Consider the following 22210-nt stretch of genomic DNA (forward strand, 5'->3'; position numbering starts at 1 on the left):
CAATTGGCCGCAAAGGGAGACAGTCGCCGAAAAAATTAAATATCAGTGACTACCAGATTTCTGGTAGCACTGTCGCTCCATTGCTTTGTCGCCATCACGTGCACTATAAGCACCGATGGCGGCGACAATGCATTTATTTTGCTGCGACGGCGATGTCGGGTCACCGTCGCTGACACTATAAGTGCAGCCTTAGGAACTGTAATGGCTGGAATAGCATACTGGTGTCAGACCCAACAGGGCTACTGCTTTTCTAGGCAGCTGTTCTAGTAGTGTGAGCTAACCAGATGTTGGGTAGAGGATGGCTAGTGGATGGATAGCTGATGGTCAGTTGATGGGCAGCTGATGGGTTGCAGTGCACACTGTCTACTAACAGCATACCTCCAAGTGATATTTATTTTGTTAATTGTAACCTTAAAAGAACTTCAAGCACAAAGTAATAATACTATGTACTGAGGGTATGAGTTACTGAGGCCACCTGAGATAGAATAAAATGCAGTTTTTATGACACACAAGTAAAAACAAGGTAAAGCCCCTTTGACTAAAATATAAGACAAAAGAGTGTTTTTAAATCATTTCGTAAACATGGCGAACTGAAACCTGGGAGGAATTAGATTTTGGTTTCTCAAACATTTGTTTGATGTCAGTGTCTTCAGCAGGTAATTTAAAAGTGAGATTTCTCTCCCCTCCCCTTATCTTTATCGGCTCTCCAATAAGGTCAGGGTGGAAAAAGAGTAAAGAAAGTACTTGATTGACAAACCTTCCTCCAATCAGAGGCCCCTAAGAATTCAATTGGGAAAAAATGTCCAATAAAAACAGGCCGCTAAATAGTTGCTATTAGCATGGTTAGATTTGCTTAGGGAAGCCTATTAAACTATTAGAAGGTTCTTTTTTTGACCCGCTAAATGTTATTTCATCTTTAAGTTAGTTGTTGTTTTAGTGAGTCACTCTATTATGAAATTATGGAAATACTTTTGATATATAGTAGCAAATCCATCCCAGAACAACCTAGTGAAATAATCATTTGTTATCCCGACCACTGGTTAATGTCATGATATACTTTATATCCCTAACACAGGGAGTAAATGCACATTAAAACAATGTTAAGTGATTATGTTTACGCGATACTGAGAGCATCCGGCATATATTGTGATGGGCACTTACGCACTGAGATCTCCCACTCAACATGTATGACTGAACAAAAGGGGGTCTTGAAGTGGTTGAATGTGCTGAATAAATGTCTTACTGTAGGTCTGGTAACATTTATAATTTTGTAGCAAGTAGGAAACGTGGGCAGACAATGTGTACCAAAGATCTGCCATCACTTTCAATTCATTTAGAGCATATTGTAATCTGCTTCTTCTTTACACCTCCATCACTGAAATGTTTAAGTGGCCACAATAAAATGAAGGACTTCCTAATAGGTTCACTATTCTTCCTCCTAACAATCTTTTCTTATTTTGATTACAAGATCCGCAGCTTTGCATATTCTAAGACCAACTGCAGTCAGGCGATGAAGGACGAGACTGAACTCCAGAAGGAGATCAACAAAATATTCAACAAAATAGACAACATGATCCCGAAGCCCAGGTTCACCCACATTGATAACACGACTAACGCCAGGAACAGCCGAGCCACCATAATAAACCCAAGAGAGAAGTATTGTGTTAGAGACCCTCTAACTGTGCAAGTTGACATGTTTGATTACTTGGGCAAGAGGAAGACCTATGGAGGAGACTTCTTAAGTGCAAGAATATATTCTCCTGATATTAAAGCTAGTGCATCTGGGAGGATTGAGGACTTTGGCAATGGGACCTATCATGTCCATTTCACACTTTTTTGGCAGGGCACAATAAGTGTTTCCATCCTTCTTATCCATCCCAGTGAAGGCGTCTCTGCACTTTGGCAAGCGAGAAATAAAGGGCACGATTATGTAGCCTACACTGGACATTTTATCAGCCCAGGGAAAGACGTTAACACAAAGTGTGGGTTTGATCTAAATAGAACAAAAGAATTGTGTGAGTATTCTGATCTCAAAGAAGAGGAATATTTTTATTGTGTCCGACCTGTGAACATGTCTTGTGGATCTCTGGTGGAAATGATGAGTCTTTTCGTAGACTCGCACTCCTATCTGAGGGACTTGGAAAAGCCTCTGTTTAACCGGTAAGAAGAGAATTTGACTTATAGGGACATATATGTCCCACTTAGACATACAGTATATCAGATCTGCAATTAATTAAAATCGTTCAGACATTTAACACCACCTATACCATTTTGAGTATACAACTCAAGCTGCACTCGTTAGTGGATGATATATAATATGGTAGAATTATGCCAAGATTGCACACGCTCAAGTTTGCTAAGAAATTTGCTATTTCAACATGAAAACCATTTGTGAAAAAACAGAAAGGTTCACCCCAAAAATTTGCAGGGATCCCATGACCAAAAAGGGCAAGGTCGCCCGACCTTGCTTGACCTTGTTTTTTTAATGTAAAAAAACCTCCTCAAATTCACACTTTGAGTCATTTTATTTTTTACATAAAAATTCCTGAAAATGGCAAACGTTGTACGCGGTCAGTGATTCCAAATGATTTACAAGGTATTTCCTTGGAATATCAAATGTGGCAATATTTAAGAGGTCACACAAAATTAATTTCCTATCCATGATTCTATAAAATGGTGAAATGTTGCTACCTGGTCCTTGAAGTTTGTTTAGTCCGGGGGACTCGAATATAAAGGAAATTAAAGTGCTTTAAAGGCAAGTTCTTGACAAAATAAGACACTGGGATACCTACAGTAATAATTTGCTTTGTTAAAAAAATTCTTGAATTATTCAAGAAATTCGGATATTTGAAAAAAAAAAGTGTTTGCAAAGATCTGCTGTACATACAATGTCGTTCACCAGCCCTTCTGAAACTTGTGCGAATGTTTCACAAATCTCTGCTTACTATAGTACTTCCAGTCCAGCTGTCTGAAAGGCCTATACGTTCCTCCACAATCTCTGCAGCTAATGGCCATATTCACATATCCTCGATTACTGCTAGATCCTTCGGAAAGAACTACCCCAAAAACAAAGGTTCATTTTTATAAAGTGGACATCCTAGGACATAGAGTGTCCCCATTTACCAAAAACAATCCATTATAGGCTGGTCCTGACCTTTTCAAATGATAACTATCAGCAACAACAACAAATCTAGCTGTTTCTAGTAATTGACAAAGTACCTAAAATGTACACATTACTTTGAAATTGGGAAATCATGAATACTTTTTTTGTTTTCAAGCTCCAATATCCGTGTTGAAATCCCAAAGAGCTTTGGGAACATTGCTGTTTCCAGCTGTGGCCGTAAGTATTCATATCTCCTGCCTTGAAGTGACAGTGCTACAGTACATACATCTAACTTGCGGCATCTCTTCTATGGTGCTCAATGCGTCTTCCCCTAGAAAATAAACAAGACAAGAAAAAGCAATGAGGAGAGACTGTGGGATATATTGACTACTACGTACTGTAATAAGATATCTCCCTGCAGTGGAAGACACCTAATGGTGAACAGGAGCTGGAAGACTCCTTAAGTGTTTTCTTTACTCTTAGCCCATCCTATCCTTATCAGAAATCAAACAAGGAGAGGGGTAAAAAGGAGGTCTCTGGCTGTGCAAACTGTGGTTGAATACTCAGTGATATCGCACAAAATTGAGTAGCCAGTGGAAATCAAATTATTCTTTTATTACCATAACACAGGTGTATTGTCAGTGTCGATAACACTAGCATAATTTCTCCAGAGACAGAAATAACTATAACTGATGTACAGTAAATAAAAATCCCACTTGTGGTGCACTGTACGGTATGTCTCAGATAGGTCTGCAGCCCTGTGTTTCCCCATTATCGCATAGCAAACTGTACTTCCACTGCAGACAGGGATTCTGGGTAATTACATGCAAATGAGCACACTGTGTCACTCTTTACTATAAATCCATTTTAACAGGGACCCCTATAAGCTCACGTCTGCCGTATTAAAGAGTCTATCAGCACAGCATGGGTTAAAGAAGTGCATAGTCAGTGAACCTACTCACAGACAGCTGTTCCGACCTTTTCGGTCTCATCACTGCGAGGTTGGTTGCTGGCTATGCAACGTGAAGCTGGTACAGTACGTGGGGATAACCAGGCATTAAAGTAATGTTGGGTAAAATAAGTGACAAAAACTCTCCGCCGTACTACAGTGTACAGCAAATACAAATATCACTTGTTAGCACATTCGCGTGTCCCAGACGGGTTTATAGCCGATGTAGAAGATGACAAATAAATGGCTATTTAAAGAGCCCCTCCCAAAACTAAAACAATGTACGTTTGGTTGTTCTCTTTTATTAATGAACAATTTTTATCCAGAAACTGTCGTTCTTCCTCTCAGAAAGAAGCCCAGAAGTGAAGCAGAAATGCACCACAGGGATGAAATATCAGTTTCCGGGTGGATATTTTTACCAGAATGTTTGGAATCATTTGTCATGTAATATGTCAAGATATGGCAGCATGGAGAACATCAATAAATGTATTAAAGGGAAGATTCTATACCTCACCGGAGATTCTACCATTTTTCAATGGATGACCTACCTCACAAACAATGTGAAAAGTAAGTCGTTCTTTGGGTGATGAGTATTAGTTTCACTTTTGTTGAATCCACTAGATCAGGAGTGGACAACTCCAGTCCTCAAGGGCCACCAACAGGTCAGGTTTCAAGGATGTGCCTGCTTCAGCACAGGTGTCTGAATCAGTTGCTCAGTTGAAGACAGAGCCACTGATGGAGGCATCTGTGTTAGAGCAGGGATATCTGGAAAACGTGACCTGCTGGTAGCCCTTGAGGACTGGAGTTTGCCACCCGTGCACTAGTATGACGATCAAACAGTTAACTAAGTATGATTTTGCATATGTGAAGGGAATGATATTTGAATGGAATCATTTGTATTGCAATAAATTAAACTTCTTTCCACTGCCTTCCAATCACTGGGTCTTAACTCAAGTGACTACCACAAACTTCCAATGATTAAAACTCAATGTAACTTAATGAGAGTACCATGCAATGTGTTTAACCTGCAATGATCCAACAAATGAGATCAACGAACTAGAGAAAAAGGATCCCCATATAATAGAGCACTCTTACAATGTCTTCCGCGGAGAGACAACCTGGAATGGAGAGCTAAGTGGATGGAGCAGGTTCCTTCAACGGGACCAGTGTGTTTCCCAGTATGAATTGATGTCAGTATTAAAATAAACTTTATTATGAGCTGTGCTCAAAAAAAATTAAATAAAGGTGTGGACACAAAGTGTGTGAGAGTTAATTGGAGTTTGTCCACATACAGTATGTCCTCAAACGAAAGCCTAAATAAAGTAGCAAATTTATTAAAAAACTGCAGAGATAACTGTGCACTATTTGTAGTACTTCAGTAAGTGCTAATAGAGCTCGGTGTGGTCTATCTGAGAGGGGATAGTCTTATTGTCAGACCTAATTTGTTCTGACAATAGTATGTCTTATTATCATAAACAATATTGCCTGGATCACACAGGACAGTGTGTGTGGACTCGTGGAGTCTTTGGTAATAAGTACATCTGGAGATTCAGTCCGTGAATCGTCTGTGTTAATCACCATATACAGCCTATGGAGCAGAGCATATCTAGAGGGTGGTCTAATTCCCCAGGGTTATGGAGGAGAGTTCCCTAGTGGAATGAATGCCTTTCACCAGAACCCACCTCCACCTGTACACAGATCCAGGCAAGTATTATTTGTTCACGGCCACATAAGGCATGAAGGTTCAGCAAACTGTGTGGGTCATACACAGACAGAACTTTATTCCCTACTGTGGGTTAGCAGAATGCTCTAAAATAGCGGAGATATTCCCCAGATTACCGGATCAGGAACACAATATCTCACATAGGTGGGGTAAACAGGGTTGACGGGAGTCGTAGGCAACGTGTCCCTGTGCTAAACACGTTAATCGGGTGGTATGGATCCGGAGTGGCGGTGCTATCCTGTCAGTCAAGGATTCAGTTAGATCGGGACCAGGAGATTGCCAGATATTGCATTCTGGTAACCCACAGTAGGAGATACAGTTTTGTCTATGTATGACCCACACAGGTTTCTGAGCCTTCAAGCCTTATGTGGCCATGAACAAATAATACTTACCTGGATCTGTGTACAGGTGGAGGGGTGTTCTGGTGACAGGCATGCATTCCACCAGGGAGCTCTCATCCCACAACCCTGGGGTATTAGACCACCCTCTAGATATGCTTGGCTCCATAGGCTGTATACAGTATGGTGATTAACACTTACAGACGATTCACTGACTGGATCTCCAGATGTACTTATCCTTACCCGAGTCTCCACGAGTCCACACACACCGTCCTGTGTGTGATCCAGGCAATTCCATTTAACAATAAGTCTGATACATTCTATTGTCAGAACAAATTAGATCTGACAATAAGACTATCCCCTCTCAGATAGACCACACTGAGCTCTATTAGCACTTACTGAAGTACTACAAATAGTGTACAGCTGTCTCTGCAGTGTTTTAATAAATTCACTACTTTATTTAGGCTTTCGTTTGAGTTTCATATGTGGACAAACTCCAATTAACTCTCACACACTTTGTGTCCACACCTTTATTTAATTGTTTGAGCACAGCTCACAATAAAGTTTATGTTAATACTGACATCAATTCATACTGGGAAACACACTGGTCCTGTTTAAGGGACCTGCTCCATCCACTTAGCTCTCCATTCCAGGTTGTCTCTCCGCTGACGACATTGTAAGAGTGCTCTAATATATGGGGATCCTTTTTCTCTAGTTTGGTAATCTATATACTGTAGGGCAACAAAATAATTTTAGAAAACATTAATTAGACATGACAATGGTTATTTACTGAAGTCTCTTGGCTGAAAAACTGCACAAGAATTGCATCAGATTTTATCCAAAAAATACTCCAATTGCTTTCAATGGGATTCCTTTTCTTGTATGAATATGGCTCTGTTTTTGCACTGTTTTGCCATGGTTGTGCACTTTTTTTGCAGCTTGGATACTTCAGTACATAGACCCCACTGTATGTACAAATTAGGTCATACAGTAATAAGGTTGTCATTGTCAGTCACCAACATTTATCAAATAGTACTGAGGAGTATACTGTAGGTATGCAGAATTTTTGCGCACACTTTTAAAGCTGCAGACCAAGCAATATCCTACATGTGTGTTTTTTTTTTAATAAATCATTTCTGTGTTATGAGAAAATACCTGTAGCATAAAAAACAACAACTCTGTTGTATTATAATTTAACAAGCCTTTGTGGTTTCTGTAACAACAATTTACAAAGTCACAGATACTGAGTCAATACTCCTCTGCAGCCATTTAGGGAACCCCCGAGCTGAATCTTCGCCGATCGATCACAGGAGAACGGATCAATTGGCAACTCATCTAATTACTTATCATTGTGTGGATTGTATTAATGCATATATTAAAGGGAAAAATAAATAAAATGTAAAAAAAAAACACAACAGGCTGGATTGAATGTGGCTTCTTCAGACAGGTTCACGGTACAGTGATAGCTCCCTATTATGCTAGTCTATTTTGGAGCAGATATGTTCTGGGAGCAGATTTTGGATATTAAAGGGCATTTTTAAAAAAATCGTCAGCTTGGACGGCTGCTTTTAAACCTTGCAAAATTCGACATCTTTTTCGATTTGCAGAAAATCGATTTTTATAATTGTTTGCAAGCAGTTCACCAAGTAAAAATCCCCACAGCCTAAAATAAGAGCGGTTTGCTCCTGTCCTTTTTGCAAATTCCACATTTCAGGGTCGATTCTTTTCGGGAAATATTCAAAATGACAACGTTCCACTGAAACGTTGATCGAAAATGTTGAATTCTGCTTTGTCTATATCGCAACACACAGATTCCCAACAAGCTCTGAGAAACCCCAACCATTACCACATAATATATATATATATGCATATAAGTGTCACAAGGAGTGGTAGTGGGCGTGGCTAAATGTATACAACAAAAAACAAAAATGCCCAAAGCTTCTTCCATTGTGACAAAAATACACAGTGCAATACCTATATATCTCTTGTAAAAAGGGTAATTTACTTTAACCCTTTGACCAAAGCGTCTTAGCTTGCTGCCACTTACAAGGCATGACCGAAGCAGGTCCTAACACTCACCTGGGTTAAAATTCTTATTTACCTGTATAATTACAGGAAGAATGATCACATTGGATCTGTCGTAACCTGGCAAAATGTTTAAGCTTGCCCCACCCCACTTTCCAAGTTGGCAGGTGAGTTTTATTTTGCCAGGTTACGACAGATCCGATCAGATCCAAAAGTGCTGCGTACAACTAGCAGCGCTACACAAGAACAAACTATTTATTATCATAAATCCTCACTCAGCAGTCATGTTTTTTTTAACATAACTCCGCTGGAGGTTTGTGAAGCAGAACTGACTACCCTTGTGTTTTTTTCCCCCGGTAGGTCTGAAACCATTTAACCTTTATGGAAAAGGTTGGGCAATGACGCGTCTATTTCTGGACATGGAAAGAAATATTAAAGTGGAGTGGAGAAAACACGCAAACCCTTTTATAATGCTGGTTTTCCACACTTTCAGAGAAGAGCTCACCCTCCCACATCAAATTGACCAGATTGTGGGTGACCAGCAAACCGTGATCATATTTACCCTGGGCATGCATTTCCGACTGTTCCCTGTAGAACATTTTATCCGCAGAGTGGTGAATACTCGGCGCGCCATTGAACAGCTGCTGTTGCGAAGTCCTGATACCAAAGTCATCATTAAAACAGAGAATACCAGCGAAATGAACGAGAGGGTGGAAATGCTCAGCGACTTCCATGGCTACATACAGTACTTGATCGTAAATTACATTTTACGGGGTCTCAAGGTTGGAGTGGTCGATGCTTGGGACATGACAACTGCTTTTGCTTGTCAAATGATTCACCCTCCCAATGAAGTCATATCCAATGAAGTAGACTTGTTCTTAAGCTATGTATGTTAACAGACTCTGTGGTTTGCCAAATGTACTGTTAATCTTTATGCAGGTGTCTCTTCAACCCCTAGGTGGAGAGGTGAGGAGACTATTGTGTCTTTACTGTAAAGGTCTAACTCAAGGGTGGCCAACTCCAGTCCTCATAGGCCACCAACAGGTCAGGTTTGCAAGATATCCTTTGCTTCAGCACAGGTTGAGCCGCAGTATTGAGCCACGTATGCTGAAGCTTGGATATCCTGAAAACCTAACCTGTTGGGGCCCTTCAGGATTGGAGATGGCCACCGCTGTACTAGAGTCAGGCATGGGACATGTTCTAGTTGACTAAGATGGCCTCCAAGCCTCATACTTGTTTTTTGCTCACACATACTGTACAGGTATGTTCCCTAGAAAATGATTACACTGTATTCACATGTTTATTTATGTAATGCTATGATTTGACATACAGTAGCCTGGTATAATGCAAACGCTAGAGCCAGATAATGCCCTTGAAGAGTTCTATTATGAGGGGTGGAATAATAGGGGGTAAGATCTGAACACCAAGGAATCTGCCGTCTCTCTATTTTTTTATTTTGTTCTTCTGTAAGAGACCCTCTGCCGCTTAATATCATCTGTTTAATTAAAACGCAACAAAATATGTTTAAAAAAATGGAGGACCAGCCTGGAGATTGGCATCATGTTGCAGGAGTCAGAAGACGTTCTCCTGAAGGAGGAACGTGTGAGGTTTGGAAAGCTTGGTACATATTAAGGAGAAACTTGAATTAGTATAATGTTATCCCAGAAGGCCTCTGATGTTGGTCCATTTAAATATATACCTCTCCACGAACAATAAACGTTTATAGTGCTACAATAAAATGTTTCAGATATTCACCCTTTAGCTTTACTGCTATAAATGTACTAACACTATGAGCCTGTACTACGGAATCGGACATTTAGCTGCCGCCATCTCTCCGCACCAACTCTCTGTCAGTATTTAGCCACCGAGGGACCCTTTCGCTACAGCCGCTGGACATTCACCCGCTGGACACTCAGCCACTGGACACTCAGCATACTGGTTGCATCCCCAAGGTAAATTAATTGATGGGGTTTTTAATGTTTAGCATAGGGGATTTAGGATAAGGGGTTCAATTTTTATTGTAGAGGATTAAGGGAGGGGGTTAAGTTTTTAGGGTAACAGGTTTTAGGATAAGGGGTTAGGTTTTTCGGGTATGGGATTATGGGAGGGAATTGAGGTTTTCGGGTTAGGGGTTAAGGTTTTTAGGGTAAGGGGTAAGGTTTTTAGGGTACGGGTAGCGTTAGTATTAGGGGTTAAGTTTAGGAGTTTTTAGGGTAAGGGCTAGTGTTAGTATTAAGGGTTAAGGTTAGGAGTTTTTAGGGTAAGGGGTAAGGTTTTTAGGGTAAATGGTAAGGTTTTTAGGGTAAGGGGTAAGGTTTTTAGGGGTAGCGTTAGTATTAGGGGTTAAGGCTAGGAGTTTTTAGGGTAACGAGTAAGGTTTTTAGGGTAAGGGGTTAGATTTTTCGGGGTAGTGTTAGTATTAGGGGTTTTAGGTTAGGAGTTTTAGGGTAGGTGTAGCGTTAGTATTAGTGGTTAAGGTTAGGAGTTTTTAGGGTAACGGGTAAGGTTAGGGCTGACCTTGGCGAAGTGAGTGGCTAAAAACTTGTAATATAAGATGGGTGTTGTTTGCCTTTGCACGGTATAATTACAATGAGATAACCTGTTGTATACATAGTTTACACTGAGTGCAATTAAATGTATTAAAGTTTCAGTGTTTATAGGACACTAAACTTTTCTGCCAAGGAAATGATCCTTTGCAATGTTTGCATATGTACATGAATACCAGCTCCTAATGGAAACTTCTGTGATATCCCCTACAGCTGCCTGGCTCTAAACGGGTAAAGAATCGAATGTCGGAGGCTGGGTAGGAGAATGCCCAGCAGGGTACCTACTCTTTCTAACCCCCAACTAGAGAACTTTGCAGACATGAGTACCTACCCCCAAAAGCTTACAATCTGTTTTGGTAACTAATGTACATGAAGTACAAGGTGAATATTTGCAAAGCATTGCTATTCTAAAGAACAACTTCTGAAGCAAGAAGGCGACTAAAGCCCATTCATTATATGTATGTATGGAATAAGGCAGAACCTCTTATACGAGCGCACATGGGATATGGGAAATTACAGGACGGCTTTATTTCATACTATTGTACTGTATTTCAATAAATATGCACACTGATATAAAAAGAATAAGCAAAAATAAAAATGACTCTGACCTTGCACTAAAGCACAGCCCTAAGTAAGATAGCACAGCCTGCATTGAGCTCCCACAGGGAGAGAACATGATGGACAAAGATGTACCATGTCGGACGGTCAAAAACACAGAGACAATAAAAGAAAAAGCCCCCCAAAATGGACCATTATTTTTAACTATGTGTTACTGTGTATGATTAATTTATAGTTTCTATTTTTTTTAATTAAGTAGTTATTTAAATTAAGCAGACTTCCCCGTTTCTGCTTCAGTGCCTCATTTAAAGGATCTACTTTAACCCTTTTGGTAACATTTTACTATGGTTATTAGGATCCAGGATCAAATGGTTATTAACCATTAGTTATTTGATCCACTCTTTCGCTCAGGACCTCCCAGGACTATTTTTACTTGTGTCATGTCTGTGTTTTTTCTGTGCTTATTTATTTTAGCTGATATCAATAGTATTTAAGTTTTAAATTACCCATCATTCACGTCTCGAGTGCTCACTGCAGAGCTTGCCGTCCTGTGCCTTTATGATTTATGCACCTTCCTGCATGCACCTTGATTTTTATTGGTTACTTATCTTCTATGCTGATCAGGTGTCTTTTCTTCTGCATTGTATAAGATAATACTTACTTTTTTTTTTTAATTCAACTCAATTACATTTTATATTAGTTGTTAAATATTGAGTGCAAGATCTTTGCAACATTTTCCTGTCTGTGATCATTTGTTGCCAATGTTCCCAGCAGTTTGAGCTGCAAACTCTAACAATAGTGTTACCTTAGTTACCGGTATATCAGGATACATTGTAGCTGCTGAGTTACACTCACTGAAAGATCGATAGAAACAGAACGGCAGCCATTATGTGAACCCAGAGAAACAGGATCTTTGCTGATCGATAACGGCAGAACAAATTAATTGGCAGTTTAGGTAGCTCGTTTTCCATAAAGATAATCCAAGGCAACATATAATAAAATAAAAAATATATTATTTTTTTTAAGTGCTGCGCAGACTGCCTCTTAATGTTTGGACAATACAGGTTTCATATTTTGATCTTTGCTGTTTTAATTTTGTTTGTATATATTTTGCAGATATATGCTTTGTGTGTGTGTAACATGTGTGTGTAACGTGTAGCATGTGTGTGTAAGGTGTGTGCAATGTGTGTGTAACGTGTAATGTGTGTGTAACATGCAATTTGTGTGTGTGTATGACGTATGTGTGTGTGTGTAATGTGTGTGTGTCTAAAGTGTGTGTGTAACGTGTGTGTGTAACATAAAGTTGTGTGAAAAAGAAAGTACACCCTCTTTGAATTCTATGGTTTTACATATCAGGACATAATAAAAATCATCTGTTCCTTAGCAGGTCTAAAAATTAGGTAAATACAACCTCATATGAACAACAACACATGACATATTACCCCATGTCAGGATTTATTTAACAAAAATAAAGCCAAAATGGAGAAGCCATGTGTGAAAAACTAAGTACACCCTTACTGCTTCCGTAGGCATTAAGATGCTAAGTAGCAGACAGGTGCTGCTAATCAAATTACCTTGATTAATTGATCATCAGCAAGTGTGACCACCTCTATAAAAGCCGAAGATTTAGCAGTTTGCTGGTATGGAGCATTCAGGTGTGTGTTAACACAATGCCAAGGAGGAAAGACATCAGCAATTATCTTAGAGAAGCAATTGTTGCTGCCCATCAATCTGGGAAGGGTTATAAGGCCATTTCCAAACAATTTAAAGTCCATCATTCTACAGTGAGAAAGATTATTCAAAAATGGAAAAAATTCAAGACAGTTGCCAATCTTCCCAGGAGTGGATGTCCCAGCAAATTCACCCCAAGGTCTGACTGTGCAATGCTCAGAGAAATTGCAAAAAACCTAAGAGTTCCATCTCGGACTCTACCGGCCTCAGATAGCATGTTAAATGTTAAAGTTCATGACAGTACAATTAGAAAAAGACTGAACAAGTATGGTTTGTTTGGAAGGGTTGCCTGGACAAAGCCTCTTCTCTCTAAAAAGAACATGGCAGCACGGCTTAGGTTTGCAAAGTTGCATCTGAACAAACCCCAAGACTTCTGGAACAATGTCCTTTAGACAGACGAGACCAAAGTGGAGATGTTTGGCCATAATGCACAGCGCCACGTTTGGCGATAATCAAACACAGCATATCAGCACAAACACCTCATACAAACTGTCAAGCATGGTGGTGGAGGGGTGATGATTTGGGCTTGTTTTGCAGCCACAAGACCTGGGTACCTTGCAGTCATTGAGTCGACCATGAACTTCTTTGTATACCAAAGTATTCTAGTGTCAAATGTGAGGCCATCTGTCTGACAGCTAAAGCTTGGCCGAAATTGGGTCATGCAACAGGACAATGATCCCAAGCATACCAGAAAATCTACAACAGAATGGCTGAAATAGAAAAGAATCAAGGTGTTGCAATGGCCCAGTCAAAGTCCAGACCTCAACCGATTGAAATGCTGTGGCGGGACCTTAAGAGAGTTGTTCATAAACAAATGCCCACAAACCTCAATGAACTGAAGCAACATTGTAAAGAAGAGTGGGCCAAAATTCCTCCACAACGATATGAGAGACTGATAAAGTCATACAGAAAATGATTTCTTCAAGTTATTGCTAAAGATGGTTCTGCAAGCTATTGAATCATAAGGTGTACTTAGTTTTTCAAACACGGCTTCTCAATTTTGGCTTTATTTTTGTTAAATAAATCATGACACAGTGTAATATGTCATGTGTTGTTGTTCATCTGAGGTTGTTTTTATCTAATTTTTAGACCTGCTAAGGAACACATGATTGTTATTATGCCCTGATATGCAAAACCATAGAATTCAAAGAGGCTGTACTTTCTTTTACACACAACTGTATATGCATATGTGTTTATGCACACGTATATTTATTCACATATATAAAGAAAATGGATAGAATGTTCTCAACACACAATTTTGTGATAAAATAAGATTGATTTTTAAAAATGATCTTCATTTAATATTGTAGCTTTAATTCCCACCAGAGTTGCATACTTTTGCTTGACAACATACACCCCAATATTTATACTTTATTTACTTTATACATTTATTTATCTATTTATTATTTAACATTTTTTATTTCACTTTATAGGATATTTAAAGCTGCTGTTTTATTCCTTTAAAAAAATGATATACACTGGCGACACACTTTATTCGAGCTCGGCTAGTCCCACGAATTCGGGTATACCCGGGTGTATTGAGGTTTGTGACTGTTTTCTGCCCGAGTGCATCGAGGTATTTTCCATTCAGGGATTGAAGCATTTTATTCCCCCTGGCTGCAATACTGCACAGTATATATATATATATACTGCATTACAATTCATGAATTTATGCCATCTGGTAGACACGCGAAGCATTGCAGCCTATTAAATTCTAATCATTATCATTTAACAGATCAGCCGCCCGTCAGCCAGGCATGAACCCAGGCTGGGAAGGCAAACGCAACGGGGCTTGTCAGAGGTGAGGAGCGGCGCATTCCAGGTATCTGCCAGGTACATACTGGGTATTTGCTCGAATAAAGTGTGTCGGTGCAGTATATTATGCACAGGGGTCAACAAATCACCCAAAAATCTACTCGCCGAACAAAAAAATCTACTCGCCACCTAGTCCCGCCCCCAGTCCCGCCCCCAGGCCCGCTTTAAAAAGAAATAAAATGAATAAATTCCTAGTAAGAACATTAGTTTTTGACATAAGTGTATTCATTGTATTACTTTATACTACAATATGTCCTTGTTACGTGTGTGTGTATGTGTGTATGTGTGTATAAATGTTGGATTTAGAAAAAAAAGTCAGATGTGAACGACTAGTTTCCTGAACCCTATAACTAGTGCCTGGAAGACCTCGCTTCACAATATCTAAAGCAGAAATCCCATCTGGGATCTTACCTGATCTGCAGTCCCTCAATGTCCAGGTACCCTCATTCCCGCAATGTTATACATTGGAGGGGAGGTGTTCCCTACCTGTCTTCTGGGTTTGGGGGGAAGGGAGGGGCTCCGATGTCTTCTGTGTGAAGCTCGAGAGTTAGATCTGGAAGAAAGCAGTGTAGGTTATTTCGGTATAGGTATAGGGCAGTTAAGATATATAGGGTAAATAAGGGATCCAGAGTGTGAGAGAGAGAGTGTGGGTGAGAGATAGAGAGAGTGTGGGTGAGAAAGTGAGACAGAGACAGAGAGAGAGAGAGGGAGTGTGGGTGAGAGAGAGAGAGAGAGACAGAGAGACAGAGAGAGACACAGAGAGAGAGAAGGACAGAGACAGCTTGAGAGTGGCACACAGACAGAGAGAGAGCGGCACACACACAGAGAGAGAGCAGCACACACAGAGAGAGAGAGAGAGCGGTACACACACAGAGAAAGAGAGAGCGGCACTCACACAGAGAAAGAGAGAGCAGCACACAGACACACAGAGAGCGGCACACACCCAGAGAGAGTGGCACACACCCAGAGAGAGTGGCACACACAGAGAGAGAGTGGCACACACAGAGAGAGAGTGGCACACACAGAGAGAGAGTGGCACAGAGAGAGAGAGAGAGAGAGAGAGAGAGAGAGAGAGAGAGAGAGAGAGAGAGAGAGAGAGAGAGAGAGAGAGAGAGAGAGAGAGAGATAGAGTGGCACACAGAGAGAGAGAGAGGCACACACAGAGAGAGAGAGAGAGCGGCACACTCAGAGAGAGAGACACAGAGAGAGAGACAGAGAGACACACACACAGAGAGAGAGAGAGAGAGAGAGAGAGAGAGAGAGAGAGAGAGAGAGAGAGAGAGAGAGAGAGAGAGAGAGAGAGAGAGAGAGAGAGAGAGAGAGAGAAAGAGAACACACAGAGGGAGAGAATGAGGGACAAAGACAGAGAGAGAGAGAGAGTGTGACAGGGGGGGTGGGAGGTTCCGATGTCTTCCATGTGAAGCTCGAGAGTTAGGTCTGGAAGAAAGCAGTATAGGTTATTTCTGTGTAGGTATAGGGCAGTTAAGAATATATAAGGTAAATAAGAGATCCAGTGTGAGAGAGAGAGAGTGTGGGTGAGAGACAGACAGAGAGAGTGTGGCTGAGAGAGACAGGGACAGAGAGAGAGAGTGTGGGTGGGAGAGAGAGACAGAGGGAGAGAGAGCGGCACACAGACAGAGAGAGCGGCACACACAGAGAGAGAGAGCGGCACACACAGAGAGAGAGCGGCACACACAGAGAGAGAGCGGCACACACATAGAGAAAGAGAGGCACACACATAGAGAGAGAGCGGCACACACACAGAGAGAGAGCGAGACACAGAGAGAGACAGAAAGAGAGAGACACACAGAGAGAGACACAGAGAGAGAGAGAGAGAGAGAGAGAGAGAGAGGGAGAACACATACATAGAGAGAAGGAGAGAGAGAGTGATAGAGAGAGTAACAGAGAGAGAGAGAGTGCGACAGAGAGAGAGTGCGACAGAGAGAGAGTGTGACAGACAGATCGGGAGAGTGCGACAGGGTGAGGGCGACGGGAAAAGGGTGAGGGCGACAGGGAGAGGGCGACAGGGTGAGGGTGACGGGAAAAGGGTGAGGGTGACAGGGAAAGGGTGAGGACAACAGGGAAAGGGTAAGGGCAACAGGGAGAGGGTGAGGGTGACAGAGAGAGGGCGACAGGGTGAGGGCACAAGGAAAGGGTGATGGCAACAGGGAGAGGGTAACACAGGGAGAGGGTGACACAGGTAGACAGGGAGAGGGTGACACAGGGAGACACAGGGAGAGGGTGTCACAGGGAGACAGGGAGAGGGTGACACAGGGAGACAGGGAGAGGGTGACACAGGGAGACAGGGAGAGGGTGACACAGGGAGACAGGGAGAGGGCGACACAGGGAGACAGGGAGAGGGTGACACAGGGTGAGGGTGACACAGGGTGAGGGTGACACAGGGAGAGCATGACAGGGAGAGGGTGACCGGGAGAGGGAGAGAGGGTGACACACTCACATGCACAGACACACACACACACACACTCACTCAGACACACACACACTCACAGACACACACACTCACAGACACACACACACACACACACACACACACACACACACACACACACACACACACACACACACACACACACACACACACACACACACACACACTCACACACACACACACTCACACACACACTCACACACACACTCAGACACACTCACTGCGTGGGTGACTGTGTGGGTATTCATTGGTAGGGAGGGGGCTCACCTGTTCATCAGGGCTTGCTTGTCCTCCACATGCTGCTCCACATGCCAGCTGCAGGCTGGGGGTTGGGCAGCCAGGCAGGGGGGGGGTCGGGCAGCCAGGCGGGGTGTCGGGCAGCCATGTGGGGGGGTCGTGCAGCCAGGCAGCCAGGTAGGGGGGTACGGCAGCCATGCAGCCGGGCAGGGGGGTTGGGCATCCAGGCGGGAGTTCGGGCAGCTGGGCGGGAGGTGCGATAGGTCGGACAGCCAGGTGGGGTGTCGGGCAGCCATGCGGGGGTCTGGCAGCCAAGCGAGAGGTCAGGCAGAAGATGCGGGGGGATCGGGGGCCAGCCGCACGGCCACACCAACCTCCCCGATGGGAAACGTGGCCGGAAGGGGAACTTTGCCTGCCCCACCTCCCCTCCCCTCTACATCCTGCCCAGGCTGCAGCCATGGGGATGGGAGTCAGAGCTGCCAGCCTGCCCTTCTTCCCCGCTCCCATTACCCTGCCCGCGCAGGTGCCAAAGGAGCGCGGGATGGAGGGGAAGCGCCTGACTAGCATGCATCAGGCTGCAGCCACGGGAACCACCCCCCCAGCCTACCTCCCCACCCGGGCAGCAAGCGGGAACTGGGGACATGGGGGGGGGGGGTGAGGGGCTGACCTAGAGATGCCAGCCAGCCCTCTTCCCCCCAATAAGGGAGGGGGATTATTTATTAATGAAAAAAAAAAAATATTGGCGCAAGCAGGGTAATTCATAGAGCCGCAGCACGGGTCCCAAGCGACTTAAATCCAGATGCCATGGGCGTGCAGGCGACCGGATTTGTTGAACACTGTATATATATATATATATATATATATATATATATATATATATATATATATATATATATATATGCATATATATATATATATATATATATATATATATATATATATATATATATATATATATATATATATATATATATATGTGTATATATTTATATATATTAGTATATAGTATCTGTACCATGTTAACCGAGCTTTATTATCAAAAATGAATAGATGATACCGTTCTGTGGCTAACGACATGCTTTTATTTGTGTGAGCTTTCGAGATAAACTAATCTCTTCTTCTGGCGATGTTACAATGAATAAAGCAGGCAAGGGTTTAACTTAAAACCAGTGCATCTTGGAATGTTATCTGTGACTGAAACCTATCCCTCCCCCTGTGTAGTATGCTATTTATGACTTGAGGTGTTAAATAGTCCCTGAATGTTAGTGATGTAAGAGTGTGTGTGTATGTGTGTGTATGTATGTATGTATGTATGTATGTATGTATGTATGTATGTATGTATGTATGTACATTTATTCAGCACCCACAGTGTATACAGCACTTTACAAATGATGTATGTGGAGTTGGAGTGCATACCAATGGTGTGGGTAGCTGTGGAAATGTGACAGGATATTGCATTACTAAAACTGTGTGTAGATATTGTGCGGCCCCTATGTGTGCATACATATAGTGCAGTATGTATAGACATGGCCTTAAGCTCTCATGGGAAGAGAGTTCTCTTGTGTCAGTAGTGGCTCATGACTGCGTTATTTGAACAGAAAGACACTGACTCAGAAAGAAGACACTTTTCTCCACTGCATCTCTTTACTAAACTTTTACATAGTGTGTGTGTGTGTGTGTGTGTGTGTGTGTGTGTGTGTGTGTGTGTGTGAGTGTATGTCTTGTATGTCTCAGTTGGGTGTGGTGGAGAATGATGACCAAATACTGGTGTGCACCCAAGTTACAGTATACCGTGCCTGCTCCTCCTGCCATAAACCTTCCATATCTCAGGATTTCTTTCTCTCTCCTCACCCATTTAATTGAAGATTATCTCTATGAATGCAACAATCTACAGGAGCAGAAAGGTAAGGGGGAAGCAGAAAGGTAAGGGGGAGCAGAAAGGTAAGAGGGAGCAGACAGGTAAGGGGGAGCAGACATTTAAGGGGGAGCAGACAGGTAAAGGGGAGAAGACAGGTAAGGGGGAGCAGATAAGTAAGGGGGAGCAGAAATGTAAGGGGAAGCAGAAAGATAAAGGGGAGCAGAAAGGTCAGGGGGGATCAGAAAGGTAAGGGGAAGCAGAAAGGTAAGGGGAAGCAGAAAGGTGAGGGGGAGCAGAAAGGTAAGGGGATTAGAAAGGTGAGGGGGAGCAGAAAGGTAAGGGGGAGCAGAAAGGTAAGGGGCAGAAAGGTAAGGGGAGCAGAAAAGTGAGGGGAGCAGAAAGGTAAGGGGGTCAGAAAGGTAAGGAGAACAGAAAGGTGAGGGAGAGCAGAAAGGTAAGGGGGAGCAGACAGGTAAGGGGGAGCAGACAGGTAAGGAGGAGAAGAAAGGTAAGGGGGAGCAGAAAGGTAAGGGAGAGCAGAAAAGTATTTTGCACATATATGCTTTATGTGTGTGTATATGTGTAACAGATGTAGTGTGTGTGTGTGTGTGTGTGTGTGTGTGTGTGTGTGTGTGTGTGTGTGTGTGTGTGTGTGTGTGTGTGTGTGTGTGTGTGTGTGTGTGTGTGTGTGTGTGTGTGTGTGTGTGTGTGTGTGTGTGTGTGTAGATATAGTGTCTGTCTATGTGTATATAGATGTATATGTGTACTGTATATATGATGGGGGAGAAAGAGCGGGATGGGGGAGGGATGGGAGAGAGAAGGCATGGGCGGGAGAGAGAAAGAGAAGGGATAGGGGAGAGAGAGAAGGGATGGAGAGACAGAAGCGTAAGGCCCGGGCCATAGAGGTGTGGGGAGAGCGGAGGCACACTAATGCTGAGGCTCGCCTGCTTCAGTTAGCGCGATTGCATGGACTTGCAGGCGAGCCAGCGTGCGAGAAGGGAGCCGGGGGGAGGTGGTTGGAGGCGGGGCAGTGACGTCGCTGGGCCAATCGCCCGCGACGCACTGACGTCAATGTCACGGCACCGACATCACGGCGCCGTGACGTTGATGTTGCTGTGCTGTGTTTGGAGGTTTTCAGCCGACAGCGTGCTGAAAAACAGCTTGGCGCTCGGCTGAAACCTCCAACTCGTCAGCACGCCGGCGGACGCTTGCGTGAGCCCCCTCTCAAGGCATCCTCATTGAGGATGCAGGGGCTCAGCGCGGAGCGTCCACACGCCTCAGCACGGCCTGTCCATCTATGGACTCGGCCTAAGGGAGAGAGAAGGAATTGGGGGAGAGGGAAAGAGAGAGGAGAGAGAGAGAGAGAGAGAGAAGGGATGGGGGGCAGAGAGAGAAGGGTTGGGGGGGCAGAGAGAGAAGGGATGGGGGGGCAGAGAGAGTAGGGATGGAGAGAGAGAAGGGATAGGGTAGTTAGAGAGAATGGATGGGGCAGATAGGGAAAGAGAAGGTATGGGAGTTAGAGAGAGCGAAGGGATAGGGAAGAAACAGAGGAGAGAGAGAAGGTATGTGGAGACAGAGAGAGAGAGAAGGGATGGCGGAGAGAGAAAAATAAAGGATTGGGTAGAAAAATAGAGAAAGGATGGGGGGAGAGAGAAGGGGTGGAGAGAGAGAGAGGGAGAGGGAGATAAATTGGATGGGGAACAGAGGGAGAAGGGATTGAGTAGAGATAGAGAGAAGGGATGGGGAGAAAGAAGGGATTCGGGGAGAGAGAGAAGGGATGGTGGGAGAAAAAGAGAGAAGGTATGTGGAGAGAGAGAGAGAGAAGGGATGGCGGAGAGATAAATAGAAAGGATGGGGAAAGATAGAAGGGATGTGGAGAGAGAGAAGGGATTGAGGAAGAGAAGGAGAGAGAGAAGGGATTGGGGAGAGAGAAGGAATTGGGGAGAGAGAAGGGATGGGGGAGAGAAAGAGAAGGTATGGGGGAGAGAAAGAGAAGGTATGGGGGAGAGAGAGAAATGATGGGGCTAGAGAGACATCCATTTATTAAGGTTTTTATAAGCGTCACGTCCATTTAAAAAAAAAAAAATGTGACCTGAAAATATTATCAATTATTATTAGCAAAAGAGGGCGTAAAAAAAAATGTCTGCACAGTGCGCCAAAAGGGCAAAGGTGGACCCTTATGTCATATGCATCCCCCGCAATCGTACACGCATCCCCTGCAATCGCACACACATCCCCTGCAATCGCACAAGATTGGGCATACATACTGTATATGAAAAAACAAAGTGAATCCCTGCACTTCCCCCTATCGGGCTAACATTAAACGGGGAATTAAATATACACAGTGAAACCTAGTCTGTAAGACAAAGGAGATTTTGATTACATCATTTGATGTGTTTTTCAAATATGCATGGCCAATCTTTTCAGCAGCAGCGTGCTCCTTACACGGAGAAATGCAGTGAATATATATATTTGTTTTACATTTACTGTTGGGCCGAATTAAATCCCTAGCAGCATGATTCCAGTGGGCACCACTATTAGGGTGTGATTAATGTATTTAGCCAATCCACCTGTAACTGCTTATTGAGCAGCTTGTGGGAGGTTAGACCCTCCTTTTCAAGGTACTGTATGTAACGGGTTTTCTGAACTGGCCTGACCCACCCAATCTCATATTGGCCCCTGTGGTCTAACCAGTCCCCATTACATGGTAGTGTCTGGTGGTGCACCTGCTGGCAACAGGACTCCTGAGTCTCCCGCATGATGGTGTGTGGGGATTTGCCAACCCAGACAGGCAGCTGAGGTAGTGTGCATGAGTCCTACCTATATCCAGTGCAGCGCCTCCACCTCATCAGGATCCCGGCGTCCGCTTGGGGATGAG

The 22210-nt window shown here is 43.2% G+C and overlaps 2 protein-coding genes across 2 annotated transcripts in view; both read left to right on the forward strand.

The window, feature by feature from the left end:
- The first annotated feature begins 1297 nt into the window (after nucleotides 1–1297).
- Nucleotides 1298–9646, forward strand: LOC142498078 (NXPE family member 4-like). Its single transcript, XM_075606585.1, has 4 exons — nucleotides 1298–2160; nucleotides 3279–3340; nucleotides 4401–4619; nucleotides 8499–9646. Exons 1-4 carry the CDS (start codon nucleotides 1298–1300, stop codon nucleotides 9032–9034), a joined length of 1680 nt encoding a protein of 559 aa, XP_075462700.1. The 3' UTR covers nucleotides 9035–9646.
- Nucleotides 9647–9670: 24 nt separating this feature from the next.
- Nucleotides 9671–22210, forward strand: part of LOC142498080 (NXPE family member 4-like) — a 32218-nt gene continuing 19678 nt past the window's right edge. Inside the window, exon 1 of the mRNA XM_075606586.1 lies at nucleotides 9671–9745. Coding sequence (XP_075462701.1) covers nucleotides 9671–9745 — 75 coding nt within the window. The remainder of the gene's footprint in view (nucleotides 9746–22210) is intronic.

This window comes from Ascaphus truei, chromosome 6, assembly GCF_040206685.1.
Source record: "Ascaphus truei isolate aAscTru1 chromosome 6, aAscTru1.hap1, whole genome shotgun sequence".
NCBI lineage: Eukaryota > Metazoa > Chordata > Amphibia > Anura > Ascaphidae > Ascaphus > Ascaphus truei.

Bases quoted from the DNA above. Each gene is read 5' to 3' on its own strand.
- LOC142498078 (XM_075606585.1), top strand. From the start codon at position 1,298: ATGTGTACCAAAGATCTGCCATCACTTTCAATTCATTTAGAGCATATT. The intron at 2,161-3,278 runs GTAAGAAGAGAA...TTTGTTTTCAAG, and splicing joins GAAAAGCCTCTGTTTAACCG to CTCCAATATCCGTGTTGAAA. The intron at 4,620-8,498 runs GTAAGTCGTTCT...TTCCCCCGGTAG, and splicing joins CCTCACAAACAATGTGAAAA to GTCTGAAACCATTTAACCTT.